Below are 26,927 nucleotides of genomic sequence, written 5' to 3' on the forward strand. Positions count from 1 at the left end.
TATCCATGGAATATAATGGTCCTACCACATACCCAGAAATTGCTAGCTCAAAGAAAGACTTAAAATGAGAGACAAAACTCTTGAAGAATAGGGTTCTGCCTTATAGCATTAAGACCATTATATTGGTGTTTTCGCGAACACAGTCAAAATACAGAGTCTACGAATCAAGGAATGGAAGTGGGAGTGGCTCCTTTCACTACTATACTAAAAATTCACTCACCCAATTTTTGCTTCCCAGTCTGCAACTTGAGCTCTGTCTATTGGTTAGTTCTCAAGAAGAAATGCTTCTTTCAGAGGAATACAACAACAGTTACACTGAATTGGAAGATGAGAAACACCTGGCCATTTGGGGCTCATCATACTACTGAACCAGTAGGCAAAGAAGTTGTTTACTGATTAGTGATTGATCCCAATGACCAAGGGGAAAGTGAATTGTTGATATACAATAGGAGCAGGGAGGATTGTGTCCATAACCCAGGAGACTCTTTGGAATATATCCTAGTATTTCCATGACAAGTAATAAAAATTAATGGGAGGCCACAGACATCAAAGAAAAGAATTATTGACGATTCAGACCCATTAGGAATTGAAATCTGGGTCATTCTATCCACTAAAGAACCCTAGTCAGTTGGGCTTCTGGCTGAAGGCAAAGGGTAGCGGACAAGGCAAAATCATAGATACAAACTATGGCCTCTTGACTTCACGCTCTTTTACGTAGTTTGTATTTTCCTCTTTTTGTTGCATTCTGGGTAATTGCTTCAGCTCTATGTTCAAGTGTATAAATTCTCTTTTTTTAAATTTTTTTCAACATTTATTTTTTAAGAGGCAGAGAGAGAGCATGACCAGGGGAAGGGCAGAGAGAGAGGGAGTCACAGAATCTGAAGCAGGCTTCAAGCTCTGAGCTGTCAGCACACAGCCTGACAGGGGGCTCGAACTCATAAGCAGTGAGATCATGACCTGAGCTGAAGTCGGACGCTTAACTGACTGAGCCATCCAGGCGCTCCTATAAATTCTCTCTTAATCTCTACCTAATTTACAGGTTTAACTGGTTAAGATATTAATTTCAGTGATTATATTTTAATTATTAAAAGTCCTAATTGGTTATTTTAAAAAGTCAATTTTGATCGTTTCTTCTTTGTTCATGGTTTTGATATTCTTCTATGTCTTTAGCCATACTAAGCATATTGTTTTATTTTGTATCTAATTAATTTTGCATATTTTATGCTGCATCTTACTGTTTTGTAGTTGAAAGGTTTTCAGGATTTCTTCCTAATCATCCATATTGTAAGAAAAAGAACTATTTACCTATTTTCAAATCTCCAACTGAAAAGGCAAAATGAATCTCAAATTTCTTATTAAAGCCAAGCATTTCCACTGCAAAGTTGTTTATCTTATTATCCTTCTGATCAAAAACAATATAGAACTTTTTGGTTCTTTCTTGGTTCACTGTGCACTTAATGATTCAGTAATTTTTTCGTGATGCTTCTAGATCAAAAGATACATATAACACTTCTGTTTTATTAACAACTTAAATATTTATGCCCTAACCAGTAAAAAGCCATATGAAAAAACAGTATACACAAATACATACACAATATATAATGAAAGAATGTGAGACAAGGTCAACTATAAATTACTTGGCTGATTAAAAATCTTAGGTAACTTGTAAGACCCAAAAGCCAGAAAATCGTAAGTATATGAATGATCAACTTTTACTGTTAAAAGACTGATACACGAATTTGCTATCTGTTTACCATCCTTAGCCACAAATGTCAATACATAAATTTTGTAATTATTTACATCTTTCATCATATGGATATTAAAAATGAAAGTAGTCCAAAAAATGGAAAGAAAGAAGAACTGTTACTTCCTGCATGCCAGCAATGTCATGAAACAAATGCCTCCCCATCTGGCAAACTCCTCACTCATTTTACAAGGCTAACCTCAAATATTATTTTCTACATAAAGTCTTTCTTGCCTAACAACTCTCAGCTACAACTTGAAACTCCCGCTACAGGGCTCTCATTAGACCACAAACATGCATACAAAGCACACTGAACATATAATTCTTTGTTTATATGTTTGTTTCATTAACCGTGAGCTCTCTAAGGCCAATGCTTCTCTCTTGAGAGCAAAAAAAAATCTTCATGTTTTAATGGTGAGCAGTTTTCTAATAGCTTTTTCAGATATACTTTATACAGCATAGAATTCATCGATGGTAAGCATAGTTTGGTGATTTTTAGTAAATCTGTGGAGTTGCGCAATCATCAACACCATTCAATTTTAGAACATTTCCAACATCCCATACACTTCTGTCATGGCCACTGGCTGTCATTCCTCATTCCCACCCCTAGCCCCAAGTAACCACTAATCTGCTTTCTGTTTCTATAAACTTGTCTTTTCTGAAGGAAATTCCTTTACTTTTATAAAGGAATCATACGATGTGTTGTCTTTTGCATCTGTCTGGATTCTTAACATAATGACTTTGATGTTCATCCACAGGAGTTTGTTCTTTTTATTGTGAATTATATTTTGTTGGGTGGATATACCACATTTTGTTTAAATATGCATGTTGATGGACAATTGTTTCTATTTTTTTACTATATAAATTATGCTATTAATATTCACATATAAATTTTTGTGTGGACTATCATCATCATCTTTATATTATAAGAGCTTGCATACAGTAGGCTCAATCAATGTTTGTTGACTGAGTGAATGAATGAATATGTAGGAAAAACTCTCTAGTAATCCAAGTGCCTATAGAGAAATAGAGGAATAATAAATGCCAGGGGTATTTTGCAGTTTTTGAACCAGTGATTCTCTTCCTTAAGGGGAAATGGAAGAGCACATAAAGGAAAATCCTTGTTTGGAAGTAGGGGAGTATAAAGCATATTTCAAAAAAGAATTCAATATTACCATAGTTACAGTGTTATACTTAGAAAAAGGGTTTAATACTTATCAATAGGTTTAAAAAGGATGAGAAACACTGCTTTTGACAAGTGTCCAAATCTATTTTTCAATGACACCACAGTTTTCTAGAGTCAGGGCTCCAAAAAGTTCAAATATATGGGACAGCACAGAATTTGGGAAAAGGTATATATGTACACAAAAATGTACTTTGGCCTATGAATTAAACTCTACAAATATACTTAAGAAATAAAAATGAATATTTCTAAGTAATTTTATGAATACTGATAAAAATAGCCTATCTTGGCAATAAATTCCAATCTCTACACATTCCAGTAAATCCAGTGACTGAATGAGAACAGATTATTTTAAGAATACATGCTTAATGCCATAAGCTCTCAGATAATAAAATATTTGATAAAAATTTCCAATAACCATTCAAAACTTTCAAAGCACCTATATGTCCCTTAAAGACATTAGGGACATTAGGGTTAACGAGATCTTATTTTTATTTATTTATTTATTTATTTGTTTGTTTGTTTGTTTGTTTATTTTGAAAGATAGAGAGTACAGAGTACATCTGAGCTGTCAGAGCAGAGTCCAATGTGGGCTTGATTTCGCGAACCATGAGATCATGATTTGAGGTGAAATCAAGAGTTGGACGCTCAACGGACTGAGCTACCCAGGGACCCCAACAAGGTATTTTTTTTAGTTTTCACCAGATTTATATATATTTTACTTTTAGAGAAAAGTTATTTCAGAACTATAAACTATCTTAATAACAAAGCTATTATAGTTATGCAACTCAAGAATAATTGTTGATAAAACAACGTTAGTGTTTTAGAATACTTTGATTTTTTTGTATACTTATCTTGCAATGTTATGATCTTGCTAATTCAATTTATGGATGTCAGTATTATTTGAAATACAAAATTTGTAAGACGGCTGACCCATCCTAGATGATTCAGGGTAGTTAATTGTTATATTACATGACATTTTTGTGCTTTTATCTGGAATTCTTATTACCTGAGATTGTTACACCTCAAATACTGAAGTCTAAAATTTCCATGTGTGGGTAAAACAACTCCAGCCTCAGCAGACTATCTGTTATACTCCTCAATCCCAAATATGTCATGTACTTTGATTTCACAATGCATCTGGATAGGTGTTTCCCTGGAACACTGCACTCCAACTCCTCTCCGACTGTTATCCTCAATATGCTACTCCAAGAGCATGTGGAGATGCCTACGCATTTTCAAGGATGCAATTTAAATTTTACTTCTTGTGTAGGCTTTTCCTCAATCCCTCTCTTTTCCTCTAAGCAAAGTCAATGGTTCTTCATGTCACTTTCCACAGTACTTTGCAAAATTTGAAAATACCAAGTATCATATTGTACATAAAAGAAATAGTACAGTTGACCAATACACACAACAGCTATTCTACTATTCCATTCTACTATTCTCATGTATTTTTTAATTTTTATTTTAAAGTTTATTTATTTTCAGAGAGACAGAGACAGCATGAGTGGTGGAGGGGCAGAGAGAGAGGGAGAGTGAGAATCCCAAGCAGGTTCCACGCTGCCAGCGCTGAGTCCGATGCAGGGCTTGAACTCACGAAACCATGAGATCATGACCTGAGGTGAAATCAAGAGTCAGATGCTTAACGGACTGAGCTACCCAGGTGCCCATATATATTTTTTAAATACCCGAGATGACCCCTCGTATTTTAATTCCCTGACCCATGTGTAGAGTTGCAACCCACAGTTTAAAAAAAACATTACTTTTGATGACAATCGGCTTTTTTATTAAGATGCCATCCGGCAACTGTGTTACTCCATGACCATGGACATTGCCCATCTTCTCAGTCTTAGAAAGAAAGAAATGATATGACAGAAGAGAAGGACAGTGGATATGTGGATAGTACATAAATAATTTCCAACTTCTCCCCACCTCCCCATTCTTTAATAGCTCTGAAGTAAATGATTCTGTTGAAATGAACTCAAGAGAATCATGATGTAGGAAAAAATAATAGGACAATGGGAATTTTAAACAATATCACAGACCCATGATCACGCTAATTAATATATACTTAATCCATGTCTTTACACATATGCAAGCAAACACATACACACATATCAGTCATTAAGCCATAACTTAGCTATGTGGGTACTAGATACATATGATCACTTGTAAAATGAATATTTACTATTTCAGTGAAAGACATACTTATGTTTTATTATACACATTCAGTGGCATAATAATATACAATGCTTCAAATTCAGTAAGAATAAAGAAAAATAGACCTAATAGGATTACAGGAATAACTGTAATAGGAATAGTTCTGAGTAACTATTATCCAATTGGTCTTGCATATATATGAAGCCTGAAAATATTCTATAGCCAAGAAATAAATCTGTTTCTAATGCCATAATTTTCATACTTCTGAATAACACTACTGTAATTTCATTCCTTCCCTCCTACCTTTCCCACCTCCCTCCCTCTTTTTTGGTAAAGAACAGAAAAGCTCATAAAATTGCTGTGAATTCAGAATAATTGAAGCCAAAAAATTAGGACAGGTCAGAAAAAACAGACTGTTTAGAAACAAAGGAAGAAGCCCTTAGCTATTTAAAACATTCCAACTGGGGCGCCTGGGTAGCTCAGTAGGTTAAGTGTCTGACTCTTGATTTCGGCTCAGGTCATGATTTCATGGTTTCGTGAGTTCAAGCCCTGTGTTGAGCTCTGAGCCGACAGGCGGAGCCTGCTTGGGATGCTCTCTCTCTCTCCTCCCCCTCACCGAGCCCCCTCCCCCCACCCCCGGGTCTTATAGCACTCTCTCTCAAAATAAATAAACATTTTTTAAAAAGGCTTGCCTGTTTTAATAATGGAATATTAAAAGCAACAGACACATTCTAACATTTTGTTTTTATGTAGGCACATAAAAACATGGCTTGGAAGGTAAGTATTTTGAATGGAGAGAGAAAGCAAACTGGTTCAAAGAGAAAGGTACTGTAACATGAAGTCATTAATATTACCAATGGAAAAGGATATTACTGATCACCACAAAAAAAGATCTCTGACACTATTGCCTCTAGAATTGATGCCATTTTTAGTACTAAAAGAGACCTAGGAGACTTCAGTAATTAGTAATGTTATCACCAAAAAGGAGCCTTCCTTTAAAAAAACTTCCCTCTCCTCCCACAGTCTAAAAGATTTTATATATTAATATAAATAAAATAAAGAGCAATACAATGACTTACATGACTGACATCAAACTATTGTCAATTGTTTCTAACTCATTACATGTGGAACCCTAGAGGACTGGGAATGAATTTGCTCATCTTACAAGGTACATAGAGGCCTAAGAAGGTTAAATGGTAAACTTCTTCTAAAAAAATAGTAAGGTTCAGAAATCCAAAACATAACTGGTAGGTAACAGAACTGGTATGAAAATAAATATGTACATTTTAGTAGTATTCATTCTATGTTTTGTTTGGCTTTTATAGCATTTTTTGGGGGGTACTTAAAAGCTTCAGTCAAGACTATATCTCACTTGAAAGTGACCATTATTAGCTGACCATTAAATAATCTGTGAGATATAAGTGGTGGAGGTAGGTTTATACACTAAACTCATCCCTGTTATTTTAGTTATTTATAGTTTTTCTGTGTCCTAGTCTCTGAGGATTGCTGTCTATAAGATAATCTGCCACAGAGCAGGTGGCTAAATAAGGAGGAAAATGATACTGTCTAGAACAAGAGCCAAATTCTATTTCTGTCAATCATGTCTTCATATTACCCATCACTTCCTGACCTGGCAAAAAGTCAGTCTGAAGACTATCAATTTGTACCTCCTCTGTGGTGACATCAAGAGACATGCCCTACTGGTCCTGCCAACACACTAGGAAAAAGGAAGTCATTTAATCACAGCCTCCAAACTTTCAATAGTAGAAAGCCTAAAATTATTTTTGAAAAATAATGAAATTTAAGATACCATTTTTCAAACTAGGGTTATAACTCAATATGGAGTCATAAAAGCAATTGTGTGGATCATAAATTGGCATATTATAAGTCAAAGAGAAATAATTATAGAAAACAATATATACTACACATAGTAAGGATATTATTCCATGAAAAAATATTAATTATTTAAATATACTGCATATACACAAATATATAGATGCATACAAACATACATAAAATACACATATCTGACTAGGTATGATGGGTCACATGTGTATACAGTTTTTACTACAACTTAACACGCAGTATATATATCTCTTATTAACAGTAGATATTTTTTTTTCTTTGTATACTAACAAGCATTATCTACTCTTTGTGATCTCAATAATCCACATAGAACTGGGCTCATAGATCTTTCCAAAAAAAATTACAGAAAAAAAAAAAAAGCTAATAAACTTGGCCTTTATATTTTTCATTTACAGGCATAGGTCATATCCTATAGCCTTTTCTCAGTCTAAACACTCTTTCCCCTGCAAATGCCTTCCTCTTAGCTTCCTCTTCCTCATTCTTCATTACATGGCTGCCCTCTCCTTCTCTGTCTACACTGCTAGTTCCTCTTTCACTCCTACTCCTAATTATGGAAATTATCTCTGTTCTTGCACATTGCAATTGTTCTGTACATTTTCCCCTTGCTGAAAATCTATCCACTGCACAGTTTCAAATAATATTGCCATTTTGTCTCTGCATTCTAGGTACTTACAGTGTAGTGCAAAGGACATGCTATGCCCTTTCATGGCTCTGTGTCTCTGCATAAACTGCTCTCTTTGCCTAGGAAGTCTAGCCATAAGGGAGAGGTGAGGAGAACTAAGGCATTTGCTTCCTTTTTTGTTTCTTTTTTGCTAAAAGGCAGTGACTTGCTAAGGAGATTAAACCAGTTAAAAGGAAAATCAACGATGCGTTTATTTACTAATTCTTAGAAGAAATAATTACTGGCGCAAGGTCTTGAGGAGCTAAAATTTAATCAGTAGTTGCAGAGATTTGCCATGGACTAAAGAGGGATATCTTTTCTAAAAAGATTGGAGGGAAATAAATCAGGGTAAGAATGTGAACAAGTATTTTGGGGGAGGGGTGGCCTAGATCTGCATAAGTATTATACACCAACAGGAGCTGAAGGCCTTTATTTTTATTTGTAAGGAAGGAGTATAGTATAATGAGCATGATGGAGAAGATGGTGGGGTCAGAAAATTCAAGACAATGGAGTTGGGTCCAGAAAAATATTTTGGAGCATGGAAAAGGGCACTGATTAGGACCTGTGGGTAGCTTTGAAGACACAGTTAAGAATGTAACAGTGAATTTACACTGGTTCAAACTTGTTCTGGTATGTGATTTTTTCCCCCAGCTATCCTAAGCACCCAGGGAATAGGCATGGAGAAGGAAAGGCTGGATTGGTTCACAGTTGGAATTTTGCTAGGCAGAAGCAGTACAAAGCAATGAGGGTAAAGGATTTAAAAAGCACAAGGGACAACACGGTTAAGATGACTAACAGAGAGGGAAGTAATTCTGGGAGGGGTCTTGTCAACTGGAATAGATGAAGGAGTCAAGAAACTTGAGCTCTGTGAGACAGAAAAACAGAAGTTAAAGGACGAGGGGAGTAAACATATATAAAAAACGGAATTTTAAAGGGTCAGATATAAATAAATAGAAGTTCTAGTATTTCCTCCTCAACTCCAATAGCATCTTGTAGATGCCACTCTGGAGACAATGCTCTAGAGAGATAGAAATGAGTATTCCATACAATGGAAAGACAAAAGAAATGTAATTAATAAGCAGGAACTGCTTATTTAGCTTATTTAGCTGTAATTTAGCTTTGAGATGATAAAATCAAATTTCTGAGTCTTTAAAGCTTTAGCCTGGACTTGAGCGAAGCTCTACAAAGTACTGGTTCACAAGGAAGTTCCCAAATCCTTGCAACTGCAAAAGAATCTAGGCAATGACCATATTAGGCTTAAATACTGAAGCACCAGATGCATTCCTACCTTAGCTATAGAAAACATCCCTAAATGCAGTATAGGAAGGAAAACAAGCCACCATTTTAAAATAATGATCAGAAGGTTAAATAAACAATGACATGCAGAGTTTCTCTTTCCGTAACAGCAGAAATTCTATTGTATGTTGTACCAAAAAACTACTCACCTGAATAAAATGTGTTGATTTTGGCAAGTTCCTTTTCACAGGTTTGGAAAAATTTTTCTTCAAACTTGGCAAAATACCTCTTTACTGTGTCCTCATCTGTAACTGAAAGCAAGGAAAACATTTAAATTTAATGACCAAAGGTCAATTAAGAAAGCTAGGGAAAGGGTGCCTGGGTAGCTCAGCGGGCTAAGCATCTGACTCTTGATTTCAGCTCATATCTTGATCTCAGGGTCATGAGTTTAAGCCCCTCACTGGACTCCATGTTGGGCGTGAAGCCTATTGGGAAAACACACACACAAAAACCAAAACAAAAACCAGGCACCTGGGTGGCTCAGTCGGTTAAGCGTCTGACTCTTGATTTCAGCGCAGGCTATGATCCCAAGGTCCCTGGGATTGAGCCCCGAGTTGGGCTCTGCCCTAGCAGGGAACAGAGTCTGCTTGGGATTCTCTCTCCCTCTCTCTCTCTGCCCCTCCCCCACTTGTATAAGCTCTGTCTCTCTTGGTTTTGGCTCAGGTCATGGTCTCACAGTTTCATGAGTTTGAACCCCGCATCAGGCTCCACGCTGGCACTATGGAGCCTGCTTGGGATTCTTTCTCTCTCCCTCTCTCTCTGCTCCTTCCCCACTTGCGCTGTCTCTGTCTCTCTCAAAATAAATAAATAAATAAACTTTAAAACATAAATAAACTTAAAAAAATACGTTAGGGAAATAAAATTTAAACTTACTACTTTCTTAGTATTCAAAATGACAACAATGAATTATGAACCATATTAAGAAAAGACTACTAAAAGGCCTCTTTATAGGAATGCAGCCATTTTTTAACTGGATGAGACTCTAAATCTCCACTATGATAAATTTACAGTGGTGGAGAAAATAAGTGTTCTAAGACTTGGGGACAGGAAGACACTACTGGAGACAGAGGTGATCAAGGAAGAGTCAAGGTGTTGGGAGTTGAAAATGAATAGGATTCAGCAAAAGTAAATATTTCAGGGAATAAAAAAAGGAACAAAAATGAAGACATGAATATGTAATATGTTCCTGGAAAAAAAAAATGAATCAATTGTTCCTACTATATTAAATTGCTATCAACTCATTTTCACTTAGCTGCACCAGCATAGAAAAATGTAGACTGATGGTTATAAATTAGATATTTTAAGGCTACAGATGCTGGGTATGAACATAAGTGGGTTGAGCAAATGGGTGACTGTGCAAGTATAGTGATAAATGGCAACAGACATCTTCAGGATAAGGAGTGGTATGCATTCTGGCAAGTGAGAGCATATGTCCATCTAGCTAGTTGCTGCCCTGTGGCAATAGGTGGTTAAGGTTGTCAGATCTTCCAATTTTCAGGAGAAGTCATAAAATCTAGATATTTTAAAAACACAGTATAGGCCAATCAATATATGTCTCTGCAGGCTGGATCCACTTTGTGAGTTCTATCATATAGCTATTAACTTACTGAATATCGTAAGTACAGACATATGTAGCTTCAGGAAACCCACCTCCCCAAGCCTAAATGGGTATGTTTCTTGCCCAAGTGAGATTTGACTAGACTCCAGATGCTAATTATAATACAGAACTATCCTATTTCTGGATCTCTCGGGCATCCTAAGCTTAAAATGTCTAGGAAAAAGTATAGATTCTTTTATGTCCCTCAGATGTTTCAAATCTTAGTGCAATCCCCAAAACCCTTAAACAATTCAACTATCCAGGAATAAGAGAAAATGGTATTTCCTTGAGTAATATGCAACACGTACATATATACTATTTCTTTGTATCAGAGATACTTTAAACAAAAACAAAAGTTTAAAGTGAAGTTGTAGGGGTGCCAGAGTGGTTCAGTCAATTAAGCATCCGACTTCAACTCAAGTCATGGTCTCGCAGTTCTTGAGTTCAAACTGTGCATCAGGCTCTGTGCTGACAGCTCAGAGCCTGGAGACTGCTTCAGATTCTGTGTCTCCCTCTTTCTCTGCCCCTCTCGCACGCTGTCTGTCTCTCTCAAAAATAAACATTAAAAATTTTTTTTAATTAAAAAAAAATGAAGTTCTAATAAGCATGTCAAATCTATTCATTTAATTTGAGTAACGCAAATGTGAAAAAAAATACCACTACACAAAACCTTGAGTTTTATTTGTATATCTACTTCTTTATTTCTTATGCTTTAGAACTTAATAGATAATGCAGGATTCTACCGATTTTGCAGGGAAGAAAGGATGGCCACTCTTAACTTCCTCATGTAAGCTCAATAATTTAGGTACACTAAAGGCTATAGCTGCCCAAGGCCACTGAGAATTATTTTTTCAAAGTATAAAGCAGGTCAAAGCTTTCTTTCAAGGTGACCTTGAGTTAGAGATGATCCATGGTAACAGATGCTACTCTTATAATAACTTCTAGCTGTAGCTGATTTAAAATAAGAGTTAATTACCTATTTTCTTTTCATTTTTATTTTATTCTTCATTGTATTGTTAGGAAAGAAAACCTAAAACCAAAATATGGGCTTGGTCATACTTACTTTGTTTCCCTATTAACAGAGAGCTTTCATTAACACACATTAACATGAGATGATGGAAATAAAGTTGTTCACCAAAGCGATTTAAATATAGCTTGTTTTAAAAATAATTTTAACATACTAATATTTATATAGAGGTTGCATATTCAGCAACATCAACTATTTAAAATATTACCAAGAACAAAGAAACCAAAAAACCTAAATAAGCCTCATGTATTAAAGTATGTAACATTCTACTCATGAATCAATCTCATATGAATTCATTTCCTCAACGAGAGAGTGTTTTATCTAAAATACCAGCAGTCTCTTATGTAGATTTCTGGTTCCCATATAACTTAATGCCCACAAATTACAAGAGGGTAAGACAAGCTTACAGCAACACTAAAAAGTAATAGCAAAAAAGAGAGAAAAGTAATAGCAAAAAGAGGGAAGAATTATACAAAAAAATAGATTTGCATATACAGATACTTTCCCTTTTTGAAAGTTCAAGTTACACCACTTTACTTTTACATAAAAAGACATAACATCAGTACCTGTTTTTGCTAACTGAAAAGAAACCTGAAGAGGATTTCTGCTTTTACAAAAAAATGTTTTTTAAAGTTTTCAGCATTTGTTTTGCAGCAGGCCATTACAAAGGCAGCCAGCACCCTGGGCAGTGAGAGTGACCCCACAAAGCACCTTCCCCGAGAACTGCACTCAGTATCTCAGCATCAAGCCACCATAGCTTTGAACCATGTCAGTGAGCATCTGTGCCTTATCTTGATTTATTTTGTGCATCTGTGACCAAAGTATATCCTAAGGTATCAGAAAAGCATAAGAGAGGGTATTTGGGGGGCCTGGGAACACTAAAAATTGTTTCTATATAAATTAATGGTAACAGTATCTTCACTATACATCATTTTGGCTTATGAAAGGTTTCATAGGAACAGTCTATTTTGGGGGAAACTTGTACACAGAGATTTAAGATTAAGATAAAGGGAGCATCAAATCAGTGAGGAAAGAATGGACTATATAAAAACAGGGTTGAGCCATCCATTTAAATAAACTCCAAATGGAGTTAAAGAAACAATATTAGAAAATAGCAGAAAAAAATTAAATAACCCTACATGGGGAAAGTTACCCTACACACTACACAAAACAGGCCATAAAGAGAATGATTGACATTCTCACATAATGAAAAATCTCCATTCTACAAGATACCAGAAGCAAAGTTAAAAGACAGGGAAAATGTATCTGCAACATTTAAAATAAAGGATTCACATGCAAAATAGACTTTAAAAATTTCTTACAAATCAGTATTACAAGATATTCCATACGAAAAATGGGTACATTAAAGGAATCCATAGAAAAATACAAATGGCCAATGAACAAAAGAAAGGATGCTTAACAGCCCAGATATCAGATGTTACTTCAAAATAATGAAATATAATTTTTCAACCATCATAATGGAATAAATTTTAAAGTATTTTTTCAGCAATGGTAAAGGTAAATGAACTCTTGCTCCCTGTTGGTGAGAATGTAAATTTGCAAATCCATTTAGGAAGGGCCATCAAAATTTTCAGTGTGTTCAATCCCACATGTAAGAAATATTTCTAAAGGAATCTCTGCACAAAAGGATGTGTGCACAGGGATGTTCATGCAACACTGTTTTTAATAGTAATAAAACAAAGTAACATCCAACAAAAGGGGAACAGATAAATTATAATATCATATAACACTATGCAGCCATTTAAAAAAGATAGACATACATCCTGGTTATGTATGAAAATTGTAAGACACTGCTGATGAAAAATTTAAATAAGAGAATATATACAGCATGATCTCATTTATGAAAAAATATGTGCATAAATCAATATTCATATGTACATTCATAGAAAGAAGACTGGAAGAATGCATAACAAACTGTTAATTGTGGTTATTTCATTTGAAAGAGGAGAAGGTATGAAAGGGAATCTCACATTTCACTATCTATATTCTATCTATATATTGAATTCATTACAATGAGATGTAGCCACGAATGATAAATAAATTACATTGTATAAAGAGTATTATTAACTGGAAGGAAAAAAAGTAACATGCGGCATACAAATCTTTAAATTATACATAGTAAAATCTAACCAGCACAGCTAGTTGAAAAAAAGTTAACTGTATCAGAATTTAGATGAAAACAGGATGATTAAGCCCTTCACCTGAGTTATGAGAAGTTGGTGGAATGCTGATTTCTAGAATATCAATTTCTATTATGCTTCCTATAACCTATCTGCCGAATAATGTTAGAAATTAATAATCCTAAACTGAAGAAACAGAATTTTAGCGTTCAGAAATCAACTAGCCAGTTTCCCGTTTTAGAGTTGAGAAAATACAGGTGTAGAGAACCTAGATAACACGAGGTTTTTTCCCCCTCCAGTAACAATGTAAATTTTACAGAAACTCACTATATTTTCTTATTATAAAATAAAGAATATAAAAGTGACATCTATTTGTTACTGAAATGTTATGCACTGAACTGTGCAGCCACCCTCTCCTAAAATTTAAATGTTGAATCCCTAATCCCCAATGTGATTGTATTTAAAGTTTATTTATTTTGAGAGAGAGCGCACAAGCAGGGGAAGGGCAGAAAACAAAAGAATCCCAAGCAGGCTCCACACTGTCAGCACAGAGCCCAACGTAGGGCTCGAACTCACAAACTGTGAGATCCTGACCCGAGCCAAAATCAAGAGTCAGACACTTAACCAACTGAGCCACCCAGGTACCTCCTCGATGTGACTGTATTCAGAGGCAGGGCCTCTGAAGAGGTTAATTAAGATGAAATGACATCATAAGGATGGCCTTATTCCAAAAGGGCTGGTGTCCTTATGAGAAGAGAAAGAGACATCAGAAATACCCCTGTATGTGGACCCCAAGGAAAGGCAGGTGAAAAGTAGCCAGAAAAGGCCCTCTGCGAGCCATACTAGAAGAGCTTGCACCTGATCTTGCATTTTAATCCTCCAAAACTGTGAGATCATAAAGTTCTACTGATTAAGCCACACAGTCTATGGTATTCTGTTATGACAGCCCAAGCACACTAATACAATGAATTTAACATGTCCTTAATTCAGTAATTAATCTCAAAAGATTAAGCCTACTTTTAAAAAAGGTAGCATAAATAACTACAAATCTTAACAACACATATCAACAATTCTAAGATTAGCATCAACAGGAAAAATCCCTGGAAGACAAAGGGGTGAAAAAAATCCAGAATTGGTCAAGAATGATTCAGAGAACACTGCTGTAGAGAACCCTTTGCTCTGAATTAAATAAATATTAAGTCAGCTATACTAAAGAGACAGGGAGAGAAAATGAGGGACAGATTTCTTTGTCGTTCTATTATGGTCAAAATTTTACCTCAAATTTGGAGATGACAGAAAATTTTCTTCTCATCCACCCCCAAATTAGGAAATTAATAGCAAATGACTCTAAGAGAACTAATCAAGGTAAAACATCCCGACTGCATAGCAACCACCATCAAGTGCTTTTTGCTGCAACTGTCAGGAATATTTTTCTTTTTATACGAGACTTGTCATTCTACTTTCACATGCAGTCTCTCAAAAATCTACTTCTTAAAACCATTATTAATTTCTTCAAATATCTTATATGTTCCATTCAACTTTTTTTTTTTTAATTTTTTTTTTAACGTTTTATTTATTTTTGAGACAGAGCATGAACAGGGGAGGGTCAGAGAGAGGGAGACACAGAATCTGAAACAGGCTCCAGGCTCTGAGCTGTCAGCACAGAGCCCGACGCGGGGCTCGAACTCACGGATCGTGAGATCATGACCTGAGCCGAAGTCGGCTGCTTAACCGACTGAGCCACCCAGGCGCCCCCCGTTCAACTTTTTATTACAACTTTCCATGTTCTTAATTTCCAGCTCTATGATACTGAAGGGAGGGATTTTTTTTTTTTTATCTTTTTAGATCTTATGTCCAACATAATGTCTGGTAGACAGTATGTGCTTCATACATTATTTTTTGAAACTGCTAATGTTGAAATGATGTTAATAATGTTCGCAAAAAATTATGATGTATTTATTAAGTTTTAAAAAATGAAACTCCAGGGGCACATGGGTGGCTCAGTTGATTAAGCGTCTGACTCTTGAATTTGGCTCATGTCATGATCTCATGGTTTATGAGATCGAGCCCTGCATCAGGCTTCACCCTAACAGGGTGGAGCCTGCTTGGGAGTCTCTCTCCCTCTCTCTCTCTCTCTCTGCCTCTCCCCCAGTCACATACTCCCTCTCTTTCTTTCTCTCTCAAAAAAATAAGCACTAAAAAAAATGAAACTCCAATAATTGGATATTCATGCACAAAAGAATTAAGTTGCATCCCAACCTCATGCCATATATGAAACAGCTAAATGAATCAAAGACCTAAATGTAAAAGCTAAAACTATAAAACTTTCAAAAAAAAACAGGCATAAATCTTCATGACCTTAGATGACACAATGGTTTCTTAGATATGACATAAAAAGCAGTAGGGATGAAAGAAAAAGTTGATAAATTGGACTTCATCAAAATTAAAAACTTATGTGTTTGAAAGAACACTATGAAGAAAGTAAAAGAACCCCCACAGAATGGGAGAAAATATCTACAAACCACATATCAGATAAGGTCTAGTATCCAGAATATATAAAGAACTCTTAGGATTCAACAATAAAAAGACAGATAACCCAATTAAAAAATGGGCAAAGGATCTGAATAAATATTTCTCCAGAAAAATATACAAATGGCCAATGGCATATGAAAACATTTCAACATCAACAATCATTAGGGAAATGCAAATCAAAACCACAATGCCACTTCATATCCACTAGGATGGCTATGATTAAAAAAGAGAGAGACAGACAAACAGACAATAACGAATACTGACACGAATGAAGAGACATTCGCACCTTCATACATTGCTGGTGGGAATGTCAAAATGGTGCAAGCACTTTGGAAAACAGTTTGGCAGTTCCTCAAAAAACTAAATATACAATTACCATATGATCTAGCAATTCCACTTCTAGATACATACCCAAGGGAAGCGAAAACATGTTTACACAAAAACTTATACACAAATGTCTACAGCAGCATTATTTGTAATAGCCAAAAAGTGAAAACAATCCAAGTGTCAATATATCAACTGATTAATGTATAAACCAAATATGGTCTACCCATATAATGGAGTATTATTCAGCCATAAGAATGAATGAAGTACTATTACATGCTACAGCATGGATAAATCTTGAAAACGTTATGCAAAGGGAAGAAGCCAGGCACTAAAAACCACACATTCCATTTATATGAAATGTCCAGAGCAGACAAATTCACAGAAGCAGAAAGTAAATTAGTGGTTGGCATGGGCTGTGGGGGGGGAGGAGGAGGGGATGAGGAGTGATGAAATGTTCTGGAATTAGACAGTAGGGACAGTTGTAGAAATTTGTGAATGTATTAGAAATTACTAAATTATATACTTTTAAAGGGTAAATTTTGTAGTATCTGAATTATATCTCAATAAAATACATTTTAGCTCCAAATGCACTGATAAATTAAAACATTCATTTACTTATTCAACAAATAATGATTGTGCCTATTAGATGCTAGGCTCTGTGCTAAATGATGGGGATATATAAGTAATGATGAACAAGATGGATGTGACTCCTGTCCCTTAAAGACTGTGCATTCAAGTGACTGAGGCAGAAAGAAACTCACACAAATAAAAAAAAGAATTACAAACTGAAAAGTGCTGTGAAGGCAACAGGGTATAAGAAGGGAGGTAGGTACTGGGATGTTTAGCTATCCTTCAGGCAGGGTAAGAGATGGTCAGCAAAGATCTCATCTTAGGAGATGACATTTAATCTGAAACCTGAACCTAAAGGACGAGAAAGAACAAGAGAAGAGCAAAATAGTTCCCAAGAGTGGTAATAACAGATTAGGAAAGGAGCTGGGGTGCTTGAGAACCTGAAAGGCAGGTTACTATGGAACTGAACAGCAGGTAGTGATAGGAGGTTAAGATTAGGGCGGTAGGCAAAGGCCTTTACACATGGGAAGGCCATGTCATAGAGTTTGAATTTTATTCTAAGTGCAATGGAAAATATTGAAGGGTTTTAAGCAGGAATCTAAAAAGTAGAATTAGTTTACTTTCACTAAATGATTATTTAAAATAGCATTTCCCAGGACATTAGGTATGAGATGAATGGAGAAGAATTCCAAGGAATTCAAGTAAGTTTGGGAAGTATGAGTGCAAACAGAAGTCAACTGATCTTTTTAAGGTAATAGTTCTCAACTGGGGATGGTTTTGCCTCCCAGGAGTTATTTGGCAACGTCTGGAGACATTTTGGGTTGTCACAACAGGAAGGGTATTGCTAGAATATAATGGATAGAGGACAGGGATGCTGCTAAACATCCTACAAGGGCCAGGACTTCATCCTCTCTCTCCCCTCCTTCTCAACAAAGAATTATCCAGTCCAAAGTGTCAACAGTGCCACAGCTGGAAAACTCTGCTTTAAGGGTAAAGAAGCATTACTATGCTAATAAGCATTGTTATTATTCTATGAGAAGGAGATATAGTATATTGTGTTTCTCAAAGTTATTTATAAGAATATAATCTTTCTTTGGGGTGGAGGGGGAATGGCAGGGGAAAGATGAGAAAGGGGGTGTAGAGTATCTAGCAAAACTTCCAAGAACATTACTCTGTGGAACACTAGTTGGAGAGGCACTAACTTTAATATCACCTCTTTATATTTTTATTATATTCCATATCCAATAGTTGCTATGACTTCTTAGCCTCTCAAAAACTACTCATAAATGAAAGAGCTGATGAATAAAAATTAACATGTGACTGGGTTCCATCACATATAGGAAGAATATTTAGCACTACTGATTTCATGTTTTTAAGGAGAAAAGGTGTTTTTTTTTAAGTGTGATTTACAAATTAGGAATAAATAACTTGAAATTCTATTTTTTCTCAAATGCTACTTCATCAACAGATGGGTGAATTATATAAAGCATATGGCTAAGAAGATTTCAAAAATAAAAATGTTACTCTAAAATCACTGGTGTAGTAGAAATAGAACTGGGAGTCATTCATTCAACAAGTATTAAGTCCCTTGTATGTACCAGGCAGGCACCAGGGATACAATAATAAGCAAAATGCATGTAGACTCCACCCTCAGAGATTACACTCTACCTGAGGAAACAGACTTTAATCAAATAATCACACAAATACACAAAACGTAATATGGGTTTTGAAGAAAATGTAAACATGAGAAAAAATAGCAGTGGGATCTATCTAGTCTACAAGGAGTTGCGGGAAGGGAGGTGTGGGAGTTTCTGAAGAAGTGTCACCTCAGATGAAATCTGAAGGATAAGTAGGCATTTAGATACAGCTTAAGTGCTCTAAGCATATAGATGCTGTGGAAGGAGGCATAGTACATTTGAGAAACTAAAGAATATGTGACTGGATGGAATCCAGGGGGCAAGGACAACAATGGTGGCAGTTAAGGCCAAACAGGCAAGCAGGGATCTGATTGGTTAGGATCTTGAAAAATAAAGGGCTAGCCTTTTTCCTATGACCAACGAGACATCTTTGAAGAATTTTAAGCAGAGGAATAATTGTGATCAGATATGCTTTGTAAATAAAGGGATATGGGAGACCACTCAGATGTAGCACAATAGTTACCATGATAGCCTTAACCAGGGTGAAGCCACTGGAGATAAGAAGTGGAGAAATTCAAGAGACAATATTGAAATCAATATGGTTTTAGTGACATATTGGATATGGTTCTATTGTCAATTACCTGCATTACCTTGAATAAGTGAATCTCTGGCTCTTGTTTTCTCTTTGACAAATGAGAGCATTTCATTAGGCAATCTCTAGGTCCCCCTGCAGTTCCAAATTTCCTATTCCATAATTAAAGCTGCTATTTTCTGCAAAACCCAACTACACTGAAGGGTCCTAAGCAAAACTTTATGATCTTTTTTGAGGTTCCATCAGATGAGGTTAATTAAAAGTGCTTTTAAAATAGTCATGGTAGAACAACAAAAAATTCTTTTAATTCAGACAGTGACATGTAATTGAGATGAAATTATTGGCACTAACTCTGATACAATCAAAAGTATTTATCACCTCAATGAATATTTACCTAATGTCTGCTAGGCAAAAAAAATAAAAAAATAATAAATGAAATACTGGTAATTCTAACATGAGCGCAACTCAATAGTAAAGCAGGTATTATATGCTAGTGTTTTCAAATGTGTTTTGTCCCTGTAACCTCTAAAAGAATTTTGGAAAACTTTCTTACATATATTTAAGTTATGACAAAAGATTCTGTACACATTTAAATAGTTTAAATGTAATTTTTGGTGCACTGTAATTATTTACAGTTTAAAACAAAATGACACTCTTTTTTTTTTTTTTTTTTTTTTTAATGTTTTATTTTTGAGAAAGAGAGAGAAAGAGCACAAGCGGGGCAGGCCCAGAGAGAGAAGGGAACAGAGAATCCAAAGCAGGCTTCACTGACAGCAGAGAGCCCCATGCGGGGCTTGAACCCCTGAGCCGAAGTCATACGCTTACTCCACTGAGCCACCCAGATGTCCCTGCACCTATTTATTTTACAAACATCTGGTGATTGACTAGAGACATGGTACAAAATTCGGTCCAGAGAAATTATTAATGTCCCTCATCATGTTTGTGTATGCCTGCACATTATTATACTTCTCTGTGGAGTCAAAAGAACTTTTTTATGTGTTGATGTGCTTCCCAATGAAAGCCTCAAAATACTCTGTTCATTTTGTGCTGGATTTCGTCATGAAAAAAATAGTTAAGAGGGCATTAGTAAATTTGTAGATCACATGCTTGTTGTGACAATGAAGTGGGCACAATCCATATGAAATACTAAGTATGGACTTTTCTTTGGGGTAATCAGAGACTAAGTAATTTAGGCCAACTTTCTCAGGGAGAACAACTAATGTTGCCAACCAAAACCAGAGCTCAACTTGGAGGAGGTCATCAAGAGGACATAACCTCTGATTGACCTAGTAACTGGCGAGGGTGACCGTCATCCCCCCCCCCCCCCCCCCCCCCCGCTTGTCCTAGAAATGTACACTCTGCCTGCTGTTCCCAGAGTGGTCATCCTGTTCAAGGGTGCAGCATGGAGGGCAATATGCTGTTGAGACCCCCTGGACGGTAGATGGGACTGAACGCAGTTAAGGCTTTCATATCCACTTTTAGGATTCTGGCGGGTGATCCAGAGATCCTTCTCGCTGATGCCAAGATAAACCTTGTGGATAAGTCCCCTTGCTGGTTAAACCTGCCACCTCCCAATGCGGAGCGGCCTGCCTTTTTCTTCGTCTCTCCCTGCCCTTCGTGTCTAGCGCCCAGTTTGCGAACCAACAGAAACCCAGAGATAAGCCTGGCATTTGGGGCCGAATTTTAGTGAAAACATCATCATCCTCTACCTCTCTTTAGTTTCCCATCTGCTTCTCAGTGAAAGGGCGGGCCTACGCCAGCCGACTCCATCTTGTTCTGTGTCCTCCAAAATGACACTGTTTCTAATGTGGCTAATGGAATTTAAATGCCATCACAATATGGTAACTACTATCATTCATTATTAAATATACACACAACAAGCTCTTCTTTAACAGTTGGAAATTTTATATCATTTTGGGTTTTTTTTTCCCATTTTGTTTTCTTGAATTTGCATTTCTACTCTACTCATATTACAGAATTTATTCTAATATATTTTTAGGTTTGAAAGTCATTTATTGATCATCCTATCATACTTCCTAGCCATTAAATATACATAAATTACAATTTAAATACAAAAACTTTCCTAACCATAAAGCTCTAAATATTAAAATTTCTTCTGGACTGGGTTATCATTAGAATTATTAGAACATACTACATCAACACAATATAAATATGTAATAAATTTTGAAAGTATTAAACATAAGTAAAATGTTACTGGGAATTGGAAAATAAACAATTTTTAAATTTAAATAGATAGAGCTTTCCTCCCAATTAGCTCATATACCCACTGATAAATGTTACATTATTGCTAGCATGATGAATATCACATTGGTAGAATTTAAGAATATTGTAGAATGAGACAATTAAGAAACACTGATGGCACTATTTTTCATCTTATAGATATAACTGCTGAGAAATACTTTTCACATAAATAAGATCAGACTGAAAGTTTATTGTAGCAATGTGAATTTTCTGAACTCCTTACAAGTGTCTTCCAATAACTGCATAGGGATTTTTTGTTAAAAATTAATTTTAATAATACACAAGCTGACAATTAAGTCTTCTTTCCAATTCACTGACAACAAACAAAGAAAACAATTTTACTTCAAAAGGATTTGTTACCCTGTAAAACAAAAGGATTTGTTACCTTGTTTTTTAAAAAAAGTTTATTTATTTTGAGAGAGAGATAGAGCGGGAGAGGGGCAGTGAGAAAAGGAGAAAGAGAGAATCCCAAGCAGGTTCCACATTGTCAGCTCAGAGCCTGAGGCAGGGCTTGAATTCATGAACCTTGAGATCATGACCTGAGCCGATATCAAGAGTCAGACACTTAACTGACTGAGCCACCCAGGCACCCCAGGATTTATTACCCTGTTACTCACATTCTAAGCAGCTACACCAAGAATTTGAGTATCTCAGACTATTCCTTTGGGGGCTACACAGGTAAAGCATTGTAACAAAATTCAGATTTAGCAAAAGACAAAGCTTTCTTTTAAAAAATCAGGGCAAGATCATTTGAAAAGGAACTGCTTGGCTGCTGGCAACTGCTAAGGCAAATCAATTTCAGGATTTAGTATGGATGGGAGATTTGGAAATGAATTCCCTTGAAAGACAATAAATAAAGGACTTTCTTCCAGCACTGTTCTTCATCGAATCATCATGGCAAAATACTAATTTGTATACAGATGATATTTCCGAGAGAATTACTTATTCTTTACTGAATGGTTTCCACTTGCTAATTCTGATAACCTAATTATTTACTTCATATAATTGGAAAGTGACTGACATTATTTAAATCCACTTACTAATTAAATTTATCTAGTTAAATCCACCTTCAGCTGAATTATTACTAATCACAGTTCTTTTTCACTTCTGCAAAGCGACAGGTCATAAATATTATTAAGAATGGAGTTACTATAAACAAAGAAATATAAAACTAAGACGAATAGTATTAGTTTAACTGAATTTTCAGTTTTTTCTTTTTTTTTTCTTCTTGCAAAGATGAGTACAAGAATGAACCATAAGAAGTAAAACCACTCTGGTTACTTATTCCAGGAATAAAGCTTTCAAAGAACTATAATTATGTAACTATCTCATTTCTCTCTAAAGTGCCAGGCACGCAGCTAAAGATAGAATGCATTTATGATGAATGTAACATCAATATTCCAATCAGATATAAAAACTGAGGAAACAGGTTTCTAACAAAGAAAGTACCAAAAAATTAAGGTATGTTTTATTCTTTGTTAATTCCTTAAGCTCCATAAATTATTGAAAAATTTCTTCTATATTCCCAAATTTTATTCTGATATCAAAGCAACATAACAACTAAAATATATACATATAAGTTCTTAGCTCAAATTCCCTAAAAGTCAGGGTTTCATATGCTTCCCTCCTCCTCTGTATTTTGGGACTATTCAGTATTCTTCAAATTAGGCCAGAAAGCAACAACCAATAAAGAGACTCTTCCAATCATTAATAGATAATTAACAAAATGCATCCCAGAATCATACTGAGAAATATGAGACCAAAGGAAAAGTATATAAAGTATTGAAATTTAGGAAATGAACAAGTGACTACTAAAATGAAATTTTTAAAAATGTTCAGTGATTTTGCATATTTTAAATAGGAGATTTGGACAGGTGGCAAAGTTCCTATTTTCTCGAGGAAAAAAAGAACACTTTCAATTCAAGTAAAAAAAAAACAAAAACAATTTCTGATCCCAAAAATAACAGTTTTGGCTCCTAATTACATATAGACAAACTTACCACCTAAGCAACTAAAGCATACTCTGTAGCTGCATCCCTCTTAAAACAATACATGGATTGAGATGGTGACATAGGAGGCTCCTGAATTCACCTGTACAACTAACTTACAGAGCAACTCCTTTCTGGAAAAAAAAAATCCAGAAACTAGCTGAGGACTCTTAAATATCAGACGAAAGAGAAAATGCCCACATCACCCTTAGTGAAATGATCAGGAAAGACTGAGACGCACTCTCACCATAAACCCCACTCCCCTAGCAAAGTGCCAGACAATTGGGCACTCCCAGAGGAGAGAAGCTTCTCCCAGAGGAGAGAAGGGGTTGATTCCCCACATCTAAGGAAGACACGGAAACACAATAATGGTTCAATGGTTCAATGGGTTCAATAACCCAGTTTCAGCAATGCAGATAATCCATACAGAATATCAATAAGCAAACAATGGACTTAAACTAACCAGATGAGCCTAACAGACATTTACAGAACATTCTATCTAACAATAGCAAAATACACACTCTTCTTAAGTACACATGAAACATTCTCCAGGATACATCATATGTTAGGTCACCAAACAAGTCTGAATAAATTTAAGAAGGGTGAAATCATATCAAGCATCTTTTCTAACCACAATGACATGAAAACTACAAGGTCTATGTCTCAACCAATATAGCTATCCTGAACTATATTCACTTTCCTGGATCAGCCATACTTTTCTTACCTTTGGATCTTAACACAAGCTGTTCTTCTGCCTGAACATTTTCTAAGTACTCCAAAACCACCTCTTCCCTTACCCCCAACATTCATATTCACATTATCTCCCTTGTTTCCCTTACACTTAGCCTCTTAAATAACTCTTCTCAGAAACATTACTAACCATAACAACCCCGAGAATATTAATTGACTATAAACAGTCTATATCTCCTGGGACAAGGAGTGTCAGGTAAATTTCAGGCACAGAAGAGAAGAAGGAGTACTAGAGAATTGTGCCTTGGGGAGCTAAAAAAGAAGAAAAGCTACAACGAACTTTATGTGTTGAGTGGAATCAGAGATATCCGTTTGAATTAATGGTTGTTAAATATATGTAGATAAAGAAACACAGAAATAGATAGCGTGTTTATGCAAGGGTTAACACACACACACCCTGGCTCTATCCACTATCAGAATGTAGGAAAAATGTTACTCTAACAATGAGCACATCTAGAGCTCAGACCTTGATTTTTAAATACCATCTCCAATAAAAGGAGTCAGGGCTCTTAGGAAAAGAGATTGATTCCAGGGCTGGGGCAGGGAAAATATGAGATGAACCTCGAATATCTTTAATACCTGAAAATAAATTCTCACAAAAGGATGGGGGTATGTCAAAATGACATAAGAGCCAGCCCCAGCCTGAAGAAGCTTCCAAAGTCCAAAGGAATAAAATAAAGGATAATACTGTATTATAATCCATAGAATAAAACAACTGTCCACAGGTCCATATTGATCCAAATAATTAACTGAATAAGTAAATAAATGTGGGGGAAAAGACAGCTCTCCCTTACAGAAGAAATCTAATTAGTAAAAGTAGAAGGAATGAGGGACTCCTGGGTGGCTCAGTTGGTTAAGCATTCGACTCTTGATTTCAGCTCAGGTCATGATCCTATGGTTGTGGGATCAAGCCCTGTGTCAGGCTCTGCGCTGATGGCATGGAGCCTGCTTGGAATTCTCTCTCTCTCTCTCTCTCTCTCTCTCTCTCTCTCTCTCTCTCTCCTTCCCTCCCTCCCTCCCTCTCTCTTTGCCCATCCCCATACATGTGCATGCACACACATGCTTTCTCTCTCAAAATAAATAAATAAAACTTTTTAAAAGAAGACTTAAAAAGGGAGCCTGAGTGGTTCACTCAGTTAAGCGTCCGACTTTAGCTTAGGTCATGATCTCGCAGTTTGTGAGTTCGAGCCCCATGTCAGGCTCTGTGCTGACAGCTTTGGATTCTGCATCTCCCTCTCTCTTTGCCCCTCCCCTGCTTGTGCTCTGTTTCTGTCTCTCAAAAATAAACAATCATTAAAAAAAAAAAAAAAAAAAAAAAGAAGGAATGAGAGGAATGTAAAATCACCATTAGGCAAACCACCACAGTATTTAACTGATGCAGATTAAGATAAACCTATGGATGCTTAATCAGTACACAAAAATTTGAGGAGCAAGAAGATATTTGCCCATACAAAGGGAAAAATAGTAACTTCACAGTGCAGAATCTAGGCAGACACCCTTTAAGCAAGTAATCAAGGTAAACATTACCAATAAGACGTATCAACATCATGTACCACCTGAAATAATGCATTGTGAAGGGCACATTGTTTCTGTGGTATTCTTGACAAAAAGGCATAACCTGAATCTACGAATGAAAAAACATCAGACCAAAAAAAACTTAAAAGATATTGTACAAAAAACTCATCAAAGTCCGGTATTCAACAAAGTGTCACAGTCATAACTAAGGAATTGTCACAGATTGAAGGAGAATAAACAGGTAAGTAACTCAATGCGATGTGAGATTTGGATCCTTGTACAGAAAAAGACACAAAGAGAAAATCTGGTAAAATTCTAATAAGGTCTATAGTTTAGTAAATAATATTGTACCAACATGTTTAGTTTAGTAAATAATATTGTACCAACATGTTAAGTTCCTGGTTCTACTAACTGCTATGGTTAAGTGAGATGTCAACACTGAAGAAAACTGGCTAAAGAGCATAGATAAACTACTATTCTTGCAACTTTTAAGGTTAAAATTATTTCAACATAAAAAAAGATTAAATTGTCTAAGGTTTGAAGGCAAACAAATTTAAAAATTAAAAACAATTTAAACCTAGACAAAAGAATGATTTAATTGTGATACCATTTCTCAAGCTACTACATTAAGTAGTACATACTCATACATTAATGAGTCTAATAACAAATCTTAAATATCAATATTATATATTCAACAGCAAATATTTTCTAAAATACCTGTTATGTGCCAGGCACTGTGCTATTGACCAGGCATGCACTGATCAAGAGTGCTAACACAATCCCTTTGAGAGAAAACAGATAACTAAGCAAGTAATTATAAGAGCAATGCACATAATAAAAAAGAAAGCACAGGATGCTAAGGGGGCATGATAACAGGAACTAAGCCTGTGTATAGTGGTCAAGCAAGTCTTCCTGACAAAAGACACTTCAACTGAGATATAAAGAAGGAACTGAGGGATATGGGGCAGGAGGAAGTATGTGAGTGTTGAGAGCATGGCTGACTTGAGAAAAATATCCAGTACTGCTGAACCATACCAAGTGAAAGTAATCTAAAATGAAGCTAAAGATAGAGACAGGAG

The 26,927-nt window shown here is 35.8% G+C and overlaps 1 protein-coding gene across 3 annotated transcripts in view; it reads right to left on the bottom strand.

The window, feature by feature from the left end:
- Positions 1 to 26,927, bottom strand: part of XPR1 (xenotropic and polytropic retrovirus receptor 1) — a 218,207-nt gene that overhangs the window by 75,283 nt on the left and 115,997 nt on the right. For all 3 annotated transcript variants that reach the window (XM_060643796.3, XM_060643801.3, XM_060643798.3), the window contains one exon: positions 9,060 to 9,161. In XM_060643796.3, coding sequence (XP_060499779.2) covers positions 9,060 to 9,161 — 102 coding nt within the window. The remainder of the gene's footprint in view (positions 1 to 9,059; positions 9,162 to 26,927) is intronic.

The sequence above is a fragment of the Panthera onca genome, chromosome F1, assembly GCF_046562875.1.
Source record: "Panthera onca isolate mPanOnc1 chromosome F1, mPanOnc1 haplotype 2, whole genome shotgun sequence".
Lineage (NCBI taxonomy): Eukaryota > Metazoa > Chordata > Mammalia > Carnivora > Felidae > Panthera > Panthera onca.